This window comes from Anopheles coluzzii, chromosome 3, assembly GCF_943734685.1.
Source record: "Anopheles coluzzii chromosome 3, AcolN3, whole genome shotgun sequence".
Classification (NCBI taxonomy): Eukaryota; Metazoa; Arthropoda; class Insecta; order Diptera; family Culicidae; genus Anopheles; species Anopheles coluzzii.
The window spans coordinates 65,185,749-65,198,527 of NC_064671.1; the positions used below are offsets into that span (position 1 = coordinate 65,185,749).

At 42.9% G+C, this 12,779-nt stretch overlaps 1 protein-coding gene across 3 annotated transcripts in view; it reads right to left on the reverse strand.

The window, feature by feature from the left end:
* Window positions 1–12,779, reverse strand: part of LOC120956711 (protein O-mannosyl-transferase TMTC1-like) — a 147,409-nt gene that overhangs the window by 35,171 nt on the left and 99,459 nt on the right. For all 3 annotated transcript variants that reach the window (XM_040378405.2, XM_040378406.2, XM_040378404.2), the window contains exons 4-6: window positions 7,955–8,028; window positions 3,560–3,880; window positions 3,290–3,479 (exon numbers count right to left, since the gene is read on the reverse strand). In XM_040378405.2, coding sequence (XP_040234339.2) covers window positions 3,290–3,479; window positions 3,560–3,880; window positions 7,955–8,028 — 585 coding nt within the window. The remainder of the gene's footprint in view (window positions 1–3,289; window positions 3,480–3,559; window positions 3,881–7,954; window positions 8,029–12,779) is intronic.

The window sequence follows — 12,779 nt, forward strand, 5'->3', positions numbered from 1 at the left end:
CCATAAAAATACTACTAAATAAGCAAACTCCTGGAGGTATGCAATATGATGCTATGCTATAACTTTACAGTAAACAAAGGAATAAAAAAACAGGGCAAGCATGTTATTCTAACGACTTCAACCCCATCATTTTCACTAAACATTCAAAAAATGACAAATTGTCCGTCGGCAGCTTTGCTTAGCGCCTCGAGGTAAACAACGTGCGATTCTTTAAAATGTGTTTTTAACTATTTTGAAAAAAAAACTAGATGTTTGTTTTCAATTGATCTTCAACATGAAAAAAAGAATACAAAAACTAGAAAAACAAAAAAAATAAAGAAAAATGTTTAAATAGATTATCTAATACATGAGTAAGCTCAGGCATGATAACGTACTTCGTTCTTTTGTTACTTTTCATTCAAAGATAAACTTCTAAAACCAAGGATTTGTCCTTAAGTAGTCACATTTTTGCCCATTGTGTGCCTCCGGTTGTTTGTGCTGCCAATAAAGTAGCAGCAGCAACGAGCGCCGCTCAAACGAGCTGCCCTGAAATGAGGTTAAAGACGGCTGACGACGGCATGAAACTGATGTTTTCTGGCGAAGGCATTAAAACAGAATAATTTGATGTGGTTCTGGTTGCTGTATCCCCACTTCTCCCTATCCGTTACCATCTTTCTGAGAGTTGCGTACCCGAGTCGTCCCCATTTCGCTAAAAAAAAGGTGCCGACAAAGACGAATAAGTGTGATCGGTTTCGGGTTTGGGTTTTCGGGCCTGTGAAGTGGTCTCACCGAGGTAATGGCCAACGCGTCACCACACTACTTCGGTCTTCCCTCGCTACATTAGCGTGGTGTTTGTGTGTGTGTTCATGTGTTGGGATCAAGGAAATTAGATGAACCAGAACGCGTCTCTGCAAGTCTACCCTCGGCACTGATACGGCACGATACGCACCATGCCAGTGAAGAAAGAGAAGAAGCCAAGAAAAATCTCATCCTAAACGAGAGATAAATCAACAAACGATCTGGCAGGCCGGAAGTCGGTGGCGCTGAGCTGGCAAGAAATGCCTGCACCATTGCGAACCACCACCATCACTTACATCATCAAGGTCTTTATTCCATTTTCGAGTGGTTTTCCCCGCATCGTCCTGCTCTTGATAAGGATTTGCGATGGTGCGAATGCTGCCGGCTGGTTGAAATTAAGACGGGGAGCGATTGGGAAATGAAGCCCATTTGTTCTAATGAGCTGAGTGGATGCCCGAGATTGACTGTATCGCGTCACGGCACATTCACGCACTTCACGTCCGTCCCGGTTTCTAGACGACCCGAAAGAACGCTTCACCCAATCAGCGCTGTAATCTTTTGTGCTGGGCTGGTATTTTGTCAAGCATTGCGAATTGAATTTTGAATTGCCAGCGGCGAGGAATCGATCCGGAGTGCAGAAGAAAATCTCGCTTCATTTTGTTGAAAACTGAAGTCGAGCTCAAGTCTTTCGAAATTCGAGCTTTCTTTTTGTGGGACTGAGTGGAGGCCATGTTACCAGCTTGTCGCCGCTATCAGTTGTCGATGTTTATTCTGATTTTCCTAACGCTTCGATATTATCCCTTGTCAACATTTTTTTCGCCGATGAATGACAAGCAACTTGCCTCAAAATAAGGAAACATGCAAAATAGATCCAATACTTGAAGGAGATGCTTTTAAGGCAACATTATTCAATACAGCAAACTATTGCCTTTTAAATGGCTGTTGAAAAACTGAAGTACTTTTAGATGTGACATTGTTTGATATTATTATGTTTGGTACAAAGGTAATTTATAAAATAATATTTTATGTAACTGAACGATGCATATTTCAAGATATCCCAGAAAAACCAAATCATTGAAACAGGCTTTCATGAAATAGTTATTTTGAATAAAATTTCTTTAAATTCAGGTAAAAACTTTGTAAAGCTTCTAAAACTTCTTTTTATTAATGTAAATATATTATTCTATTGCATACTATCAGGCATTGAGTAACATGCACCAGTGGTAATAAACACTAAGACCAATCATGCACATCTTTAGGAGCTCGCCAGAAGTCAAAGGCATTAGTTGCATATTGCAGGCAAAAACAAAGCTGAACGTTTTGCATACCAACAGGCGCATTAACACAATCTCGGCGCTGATTTACAAACAGGCACACAATCTCCAAAAAGCCGACCTAATGCACCGATTGCATCGCATCAAAAGCAAAGCAAACTTTATTTTATCCCCCACACTAAATCCTCCACGGTGCACCCGTACGTGAACGTGACGCGTTTGCAAATAGAGCCACGTCTACCCATACCCGGGCAATTAACGTCAATAAGCAGCTTGCAGTGATCAATAAATAATCGATGCATTACATCAATCAATCCTGCCAGTTGTTTTTTTGTTTTATTTTTGGTCCTCTGCGTTTGCTGTGAAAAGCCCGGGAAGCTAGCACAGTTTTCCGGCCATCCGGTAGCGCTTAGCGTACAGAACTGCACGATGAGGTTTGCCTTTGGGGGATGTGAATGAGTCCTCCTATCTGTTTTTGCTGCTGTTTTTTTTTCATTTGCGTCGTTGTTGTTATGCACTATGAGTATTGATGTTGGTGTATTCGTTTTACTTTCAGCTTATGCTGCCGGTGCAATCGTGAGCTGAAATCGAAAACTGAGCACCGAGCGCGTTTTCCCGGCCACATGATACAATATTTGCACAGTTGATTGCAATCGGTTTGCGCTATCGGATAGATACCGCGAACGCTATGATGGATGGGTACGTGGATACGCGGAGCGAAAGGAATACGTGCAGTTTGGCTGGTTTTGGGATAATAATAACGAGTAAGAGAACGGGAACGGAAACCCCAAAAAAAAACAGCTAGAAAACGCTGCCAACATGCAAAACGCATAAAACCGTGAGCAAATACATTTCTGGGCCCGATGCAATATGAATCAGGATTGGGGACCGTGCTACCTATTGCACCGTGTGTCAAGCGTTCGTGTTGGTTAGTATGCGCCTAGCAGTATGCAATAGGTTAGAATATCGTTTTTGACTGGTAGAAAAACTCATTTTTTGCTTCCTTTTACGGATGGCAGTTTTAGGAATGGATTGGAATGAATCCAAAAACATTTTTTCCTCGATGGCATCCAGATGAAGCGGTCCGTCCCCGGAGCTAAGCTCAAACATCATTGCATTTTTGTTTGATGATCATTTATGTTTGCAACCGTCCCTGTATCGATTGCCGCTGTAAAATTGTCTATCTTTTGAACGGGAATGGGAATGGAAACAATAAATAATCGATATGTTTTAATTACCTCACAATCCATCAGACCACGAAACACGAATAAGAGCGCTGCACCGAACGCAATAAACGTGAGCAAATTGCGCGGATCGCTGAGCGTGGTAACGAGCGGGATCGAACCCATCTGCCAGTCGTGACTGAGCGTGGAAGGGCACAGCAGAAGCCACCAGTTGAAGGCAGCCAGATAGCAGAACGTTAGCAGGCTACGAGGATAAAACAAAACGCATTCGATTAGAATTAAATGTATTTCTGTGTATTAATCAATCGGTGGGATTGGTCTTACCGCACGTAAAGATTCGGATGGAAGGCGGTCGGATTGTCCTGCTGCGAGAAGCGCGGCAGTGAACCCTGCAGCAGGGCCAACCGGACCGCTAGCAGGACTCCCATTGAGAGCAGTACCCGGGACACCCGGCGGCCAAACTGATGCGTCTCCTCACTCCAGCGCATGTCCTGCATGGTGCGCTTCAGAGCGGGCCAGTTGCGATAGGTGTCGTACGCAACGTTTAGGAGAAACACGGTGATGCCCGTCTCTTTCGCCAGCATGCTCAGCCCCCCGAGTACGATGCTGAGCCAGATCGAGTTCATGTCGGGCTGATGGGAACGACTGAAAAGTAAAAGAAATGGAATAAAAAAAGCGCTTGAGAAATGAAACGTTACACCAATTCCTAAAATTGTCACTGATCAAAAAAGGTTTAAAGTCGTTTAAAGTGTGTTGGTCTGTTGTATGTAAAATAATACAATTTAATGGAAATATGACAGTAGTAAGCCTTTGCCTAAATGTACGCAATAAAGCTACAAATTACCGTTTCCAAACTAGTTTTGTTGTGCAGTCTGCCCCAAGCCACATGTCAAGTCTTTCTTTCCTTCCATTTTGAACATGTCACATGGCAGAGTATGTTATGAATTATTTTAACATCCAAGTATGATTATGAAAAAAAACAGTATGAGTGGCAAGTGACATAACGCTTACAGTCAACACAAGAGACCAAAAACCTAATAGAAATGAAATTACACTTTCGCTTTAAAACGTCGTTATGATTGATTTTAAAAACAGCTTTTACAACAGTTGTCACTGACAGATAAACCAGCAGTTTGGTTAATACGATTGTCTGTTCAATACTTTATTTCCAGCACACCTTTTTTGTCATATCTCGCAGCAAATTACTCTTTAATTGTGAAGTTGACTATTTTGTTTCCATTTTGTTACCATCATGGCTGATTCAATTGCGAAAATTTAAACCTCCCTTAAAAAACTGGCACATAAGCTATGGCGGGAAAATGTTAAATAATGAAAGTACGCCCTGTAAGCTGCAACAAAAATTAAACTAACGAGCTCAACCAGCAAGCAAACCATCCGATAGCAAATGGAACACGGTAAAGGGAACTTGTAATCCATGAAAAAGACGGAAGCCACGCTTTCCACGCCGTTCGCAACGTTGTGGTCCGATCCGATTGAGGTTTTGTCTTTGTCCCATTTGAGATGAGTTTTCACCCGCCCTCCACGCGTAGTAGCGCATCTGTGTCTTTGCTGCATCATCCACACCAGCAAGCAGAAGCAAAAGAAGTTGGTGGTGCATTGTCATTTTCTTTCGTAAGTAGCACTCATCCGGGTTTTGGCTTGCATCGTTGTCTTGTTCGAATGCTTCGTTTGCCGTATTGCATTGACATTGCCGCTCTAGGCGGTCTTTCGGCATTGCGGTGGTTGACGCGGTGCGAAGGGAAAAGTTCACTCTTCGTCATTTCCCAACCCTCGGTCATGGTTCGTAAGTTTCCTGTCGGGTGTTGTCTCATTTTCTTAAAACACTAACCATACTGGTTCACCAGTCAAGTTTTCTTTTTTAAAGTTCTTTTACTTGTGCCTGTGAGTGTATGTGTGTGCGCGTTGTAGCTTATTGCGTTCTTCATTGAGAGGTATTTTCTTTCCCTCACGTCTTCTACGGCTAACTACGCTACAAGAGCTACATCCTTAAACAATGCACAAACAGAAAACTCTGTCATGCTGTAATAGCATTCAACTTCTAAAGTTTATGCAGCGGGGCATAGGAAAGAGAACAAGCGAACGAGGAGTGGACTGAAAAATAAAAACAAGTAAAGAAAACAGTCCCAGCAAGATGCCAACGATGCGGCGGAAGGGAAGAGAACGCGACGGGTGCACAGTGTGTTTAAACATTAAAGAAGTGCCTTACGACACTACGCTTCTTCGGGCAGCAGCTGGTATTTTTACAACTGTTTTCCTTTGGTCAGCGCCCGGTTCACCGCCCATTGGCAGCTGTTGTTTTTGAGTTTCGTTTTTGTTTTTACTATTGTTTGTCCGTTTGTTCTGTCTATTTACGCTACTGTCAGCAGCTGCCCAGGCCGCAAAGTCATCGTTGTTCATTTTAATTAGAAAAACAGTCCCAAACACACACACACACACACTGACATGAACAGGCAGAGAGACTGTTGCTCACTTGCCCTATCCGAGTCTTTTAACAAAATTCGCATGAAAGGATCAACAGCACACACACACAGCGACCAAAAACGCTTCAAAAAGGTCAACACCTGCCAAAATTGTGCCAGTGCGCCTAACAGTATGCAAGCATGAAATCCGACATTCGCTTCGCCTACCGCCCTGCGCACAGGCGCCGGCAGAAGGAAATTAAAACGTCGATCTGCTTTACCCTTCGTGAATAATTCATTCCAGGAAGGGTAGTGACGGCACCCGTCTCGGGATCGTTTTTCCATTCCAAGGAAGTCGAGAAAGGGTTAGCGCGACGTGAGTAGGGAGCTGGCGAGGTTTTAGTGAGCAATTGGTACGGTCAAACACACTAATTGCTTGAATTATGATGACCTATCAGTAAAACTTTTCACCCGCTTTCTTTTCCTCCCTGCGGGGGAGAAAGAGGGAGTATATAGAAGGATACAGATTGGTGCAACCTTTCCATTGCCTAGTCTCTTCTCCCTTCTCCCCAGCACCACCGAGCACACGTCACTCGCAATTAAAGTTGATGGCAACATTCCTCAAAAAGGCACTAAAATCGTTCGGACGTGTGGACCCTCTGCTCCTTCGTTCAGATCAAAGCACAGCCCATGCCTCGCGTGCTTTTACGAGCTCTCCCTTCGTCATCGCTTTTTTTCTAATTTCCCTTTTTTATTATTTACCAACCAACACTCCGGACCTCCGGTCGTTTGTGTGGCGTAGGAGAAAACGTTTTGCCTCTTAGGGCTTTTTCTTCTTGCTTCTACAAACTGCTGCCAATTGAGCAATTATGCTAAATGCGTATGAATTTAAGTTCCATTCGACTACAGAAAGGCCTCTCTTTTGCTGGGCTGTCTCTCTCTCTCTCACTCTCTCTTTCGGATCGGGGCGTAACATCTCGGCTGGAAAGTGTTTGAAAAGGGTAGTGCTTTCGGGAGAACAAAAACAGGGGCGAGGCGCATTAAAATTCGACAACCGCTTGCTCAACCCCATTCGCCAACCGTACCGCACGGTGTGGAGTTTTTTTTCCATCCGAAATGCGCAATAGAACTTTATCCACTAATGCTAATGGTTCTAGGAAAGGTGGGGCAAAGGAGTAAAAAAAGAGTAAGCCTTTTAAAAGGTGCCGAAAGGATTTGACTGTTGTGTTGCTGGCGTACATGATAAACGTATTTAAATATTCATTCGAATGCTGCAAAGCTTGATCATTGATGAGCTGTAGTCTGAGTTGTGGGGAAATAAGAGTGCTCGAAACTAGACGAAAGCAATATCTGTTATGCATTTTCAGAAGCTAAGGAACAGAAATGCTCTTACAATCATCACCCCAACACGAAGAGAGAAAACGGATTTGCTGCTAATGCCTTGTGCACCGGTGTGCGTAGATTCTTCTGTGCCATTTTTGTCCCACCAGTACCTCCATCAGCTATTTTGCCTTCACATTTCTTTGTTAATCCTGTCCAGGCAGTATGGGCGAAAAACTTACTCCAACAAGAAATGAGAATAAGCGAGCTAGTGAATACACACCGAGCCAAACTTTTAACATCTTCTATGCCCCCTGCCAAAAAAAAGGAGTTCCTCGCCGGTGGTCAAATAACACATCTTTATCTCTTCATCGTGTGCGTACGAACAAGTCCGTTTCTTTACCAACGATCGCTCTATCACTTTTCCCAAACTGACACGCTGGATGGGTTGTGTTGTTAATCCATCCAGGCATAGAGGAAGCCCCGTACCGTCGGATCATGTGCGCCGGAATGGAGCAACTTTTTGCCATGACGACCGTCCGGGGAGAGATCACGGACAGCCGCCGCTGCTCAGCTAGAATACAGATGCATGCTTGACCTCTTTTTGACGTAACCGTGTGGGATTCATGTTTGTACTTTCCCAAGGGGGCCGGTTGGTTCGGGATTAGTTTCCCCGTGGCTGCGGCTAGCACAAGAACAAGACAACACACCAAACTTTCTCTCAAGATGAGGGAACTATCCTTCGAGAATCGTTTCGTAAATTGAACGTTTATGATTTGCCGTTCCTGCTGAGCGGTGGTGTGGATGTGCTAGGGCGTAAATCGTAAGCGCTTTCTGGCAAGCGGCTTTTCATGAGTGGATTTGTGCTTTTTTCCATCTCTTGTTTTTGTAGTTAAAGCCCAACGTACGCACACTGCATAATGTCGGGAAGCTAAGCGTTGGGGAACCGGGGCACCATAACTGGAAGCGTCATACTTACCCGTGGTAGACTAGCAGCGAAATTAGGAAGAATATACACGCCAACACATCGGCACGTCCCACGATGCCCGTCACCTGCAGAAAGAAATGTGTGCAAAAGAAAAAGAAGAAGAAGAAGTTCAAGTTAGTTAGGAAGCAATGGTTGTGGGAGGGCTGAAAATGTTAAGACATAAAATTTGAGATTTGCCCCGAGCCTGGTGCGAAGCTGAGCACCCGGGTGTCTTTTCGGCGCGTTGGACAACTGGCGGTACTGGCACTGGTCATAAAATGGAATTGGTTTTCAGCAGCCAACGGCGGCGCAAGGAATTTTAGAAGCCAGTGGGGAAGTTAGAAAAAATAACAACAACATAAAGCGCGAATGCTAAGGAAGCTAGCAAAAGTGAGCCGGCGATGTTAAAAATACCGCCATCATTGCGTCATGAAGCCAAAATGGCTAACGTACCGGCGCCGTTTAGGTTGGAACGGTCAATGGGGAAGTTGATTTTAAAAGAAAGAGAAAGTAAGCGAAGAATTTAATTGCAAAAAAGAAGAGCATGAGCAACAGAAACAAAAAAAACATCCCTCAAAATCACTATTGTATGCTTTGCGCTGTAACTTTTTGATGGGATGATGGCGATGGAAACAATAGAAGTTGAATTGCGCTCAAAGTTTTTAGTTCGGTGTATTGTAGTCCCCGTTAAATATTGAAATGTATAATTTAATTTGTTTTTCTGTCAGAATCTTTAACAGCAATACTAGTCAGAGATAGCTAAGCTTTTTATTACATAAGTGAAAATTACAAAAAGTTATTCTTTAAAATATCGTAAATAGAATTGCTTAATATCATTAAATCATCATTTCGATTTTAAAATGGTTTAACATAATCGTATACAGGGGCCTTTCACGATAATAGCCTGATATTTTGAATGGAGTTTAGATAAGATTAAAATTATTCTCTAATCTAGATCTAGATTAGCAGTCTAGATTATTTCAGCTTCGAATCCAGAATTAGATTCGAGTACCTACTCGTACCTGAATTTAGAATCAAAGTGTATTTAGACCAGACTTTTTGACAGGAACAGTGAAAACTTTTGCTCAAACAGGCATTCTTGTAGCACAAAATACACAAAACACTTTTAAAATCTTCATTCAGAAGCAGAAGCGATAAAAATCAGCCTTCTAAATACATACACCTTGGGATAAGCCCAGCTGCTATTGCTATACAACACAGCTGATTGGTTAAAATTTCAGCCTTCCATCTTGAAAGGGGCAGAAAACATGTTTTTTTTTAGATTTCTCAATTCTTAGTTACCTTTTGTTTGTTGTATATGAAAAAAATAAAATAAAATAGGTTAAAAATAAAACCTCAAATATTCTTTTACCGTTACTCAATCAATCAATTGATAAATTTGTCCCTTCACCTGAAAAGTTTGACGACCGCTTTTATAAAGTTATCTTGTTTGACAGTTTCTGCTTTGTTACACTGCATCAAAATTGATGATTAAGAGCTTAAAATATTTCAAATGAATCACCGAACATGCGAGATTTAAATGATTTTTTAATTGAAATTATATAGACCAATTTTTGAAATAAAAGTAATAATTTACTTAAAACTTATTTGTTGAATATAAATACTACACTAACTATCGTCTGTCCTTAAATAAACAGCTATTTTTAAAGACAGGAAACAACGGCGAACATGTTGCCCTAGCATCAAGTTTGAACGAAAATGTGATGATTTATTTACTCAATGGTCCAGAAAAGTGTAAAAAATATGCAGCATATTCAATCAATATGTGCAAATGAAATTCGTAGAAATGTAATGTGATATGAACGTAATTGCAAAAAATAGGGAACTACATAAAGGAATATCAATCAGAAATCAAGGAACATTCCATAATTATGAACAGCATTGATGCTATCTTTGTCGAGCTTAACCCTGTACCGAATTATAAATAAATGGAACGAATAAATGACTTTCAATAAACCAGAACTGAAACAGCGATCCTTCCAATTCTGCCACACTCATTATTTGCTCAAAAAGAGATTCGTTCCACGAAAATTCTTTTAAAATGCGGCAAGCCAAAAGTGTTTCGAGCAATTAAAATAATTTATACCTGTGCCTCCCGCAAATTCCCATTAACGCAAGTTATCAATCAAAAGGCCCCCCTCCCATTTCAAGGAAACGATCAACGAAAAACTTCACGCTCAATTCAATTACCGCGAAAAGCGTCGAAAACTCAAACACACACGCACAGAAACAGCAAACCTTGAATTTATTCCCAGCAAGCTCCACAACCTTCCGAAATCACGCCGTCAATCATCGAATCGAAAACATAACGTTTGATTGGCAGTTTTTTTTTAATGCAAAAAAAAGCCTAGGCAACTTCGCGCTACCTTTGATGTACGCCGGGTGATTCCCAGCGCTGTCCATGTTATGCTGTTTTGCATGCCCCGAACCTCGAACACGCTTCAATAGGCACGCTCCTGCGCTGCGGGAAAAAGTTTTCTTGAGACGTCAGGCCACGTTTTGGCCTACATTCGCCTTTGATCAGTCGCGGCTCCGGCGTTCACCGAAAACTATACCGTGTCGGTAGCAGACGTGAACCATATTTTTAAACCTACGGAGCGGCAACAGCTCAACAGGAGCAAAATAGCGCGAGAAAATCGATCCAAAATAATAGCCATCCCAATGGGATGACAGGCCCTCGCTCCCTCTCTCTCTCTTGGTTGGGCTTTATCACTAATGACAACGATTGACCGACTAATTGCCGATTCACGTGAGTCGTACAAAAAGACGAAACGACGCTGTAAATAGAGCACTTCTGCAGGGAAATATTGGAAAGAATGGTGTTGGTTGATAAAATATTGATTCGATTGCCTCAGGTGTCTCGGAAATGGTTGACCGCAGAAGCATCTAAAAAGCGCCCGGTAAGGAGGTTAAATAGCAAATGGTTTGTTTAAATATGCACCTTTCATAAAGTGTTCTCTTTGGATGTTTAAAATGATAAGTTCCAGCGGGCATTGAACAAAAAACATTCGATTTCTTCCTAACCACAGTGTGGATGACGCCCTCTACGACCAACGATCATCGCACCATCGTAATCGTTGCTCATTGACTTTTTGTACCCGTTGGCATCACGAACCTTGCACCGGGAAAGGAGCGCATGGACACCGGAAGACACCGACATCGGCGCTACAGCGGACGGCTAAAGCCCTGAGACATGAAGGGAAACAAATTCCTTCCTGATATCGTTGCCTTCAAACACTTCCCACGGGCGGAGAAGAAACGTGCCGTGGTATTTAACTTGTCAATTTAAGCTCGATCGATTTTAGGAGCGTGGCGCAGCCTGGAGAGCCCTTCCACAGGGTCGGTCACGCTCTGTTTGCAGCTATTAACCAGAGCCAGAGCCAAACTCCCAATGGCTTGGAGACATCGGTGCCATAGTACACCAGTGACAGGCAGATAGACGATAGTTCTAGAGGGAGAGGGAGAAAGAGAAGAACACACACACCCTCTTGTATCTTGTCTGGCTGGATCGATCGAGAGCGACGGCTGCAGAGCTAATCGCACACCATCTTTGACGGCTGATGCACGACGAACGGCAAAGGGACAAGGGCGTCTAACAGCGTGTGGTAAGTGTCAAAGAGCCCTGAATGGGTTGGGATAGTTTTAAGGCGCTCGATCGATTTTCTTCTACCTTCTCAAAACCTGGTCCCGACGGTCGGTGTGCGAGGAAAAGTGTGCGCTTGATTTACTTCGACATCATGGCAAAAGCGATGGCATCGTGTCGCAGCGTTCACTTGTGTGCACTTTACCGAACGAGTACGGGAACAAGGTCTGGGGCGTGGGATGTTGCCTGATAAGCTAGTTTTAAGAGAGCGAGCACACCCGGTGCCCGTCAAGCTGCCGTGTTGCGTGTTACTCCTGACGGAAATCGATCTAAATCTGGTCCCAATCTTCCGATGGCGTTCCACTGGGAAGCGGGAAACATCCCACCAGGGATCGATCCGTCCGGCACGACTCGTTCAATCCAGCAAAGCGGATCAAAGAGATGGAAAAAGTTTCGATTATTTATTGGCTTTCGAGCGAGCGGAAATAGAGGCAGAACGAGAGAGAGAGAGAGAGAGAGAGAGAGAGAGAGAGAGAGAGAGAGAGAGAGATTTTCGGGAATGGAGTGAAGGTTAGTGTCGGCAAGGTTCAAGTGCTGCCGAGCAAGCAAGGGCAATTGGAGTGTGCTTGTTAGTTTCTTTCTTTTTTTCTTTATGTTTGTCTTTAGTGCAGATATGCAAAGTAGTTTGTCTCGTTGAAAGTTCAATTAGGGTTTCCATTTGAGAGCAAGAGACTGCTAGAATATGCATTCCCGTTCGATAGGTACTGCATAAACTATCGTGCCGAGGGCTTTTGGATTTATCCGCTGAAATGAATGCCGATAAATCTAGCATGTTTTGATAGCTGTTTTGTTTTACTTTCGAAGGAAGTTTTAGTGATGCAAATGAGATCGGCGGGATTACCACTGGAAGCAATGTGAGATGATCTGTCTGTTTTTTAGAAGAGCATGAATTTTAAGAGCTTAGAAAATAATCAGTTATTCAATTTTGTCTGGAGTGCAAGTTTTTCGACTAGATTGCAGCTTTTCGACCAGGCGGCTTTACGATACTAATCAGCTTTTTAATATGGAGTTGGACAGTTAGCGGCTGAAAGCAAGCACAACGTGCCAAATTAATGCCTCAGATTTTCAGTCTAAAAATATGTTTAAAAAGCCGATTCGTGGCAGGTCCGATCAAGTTAGCTCATGACTGATTGAATATTCTTAGCTGAAGCATACATATTATGTCCAGAAAGG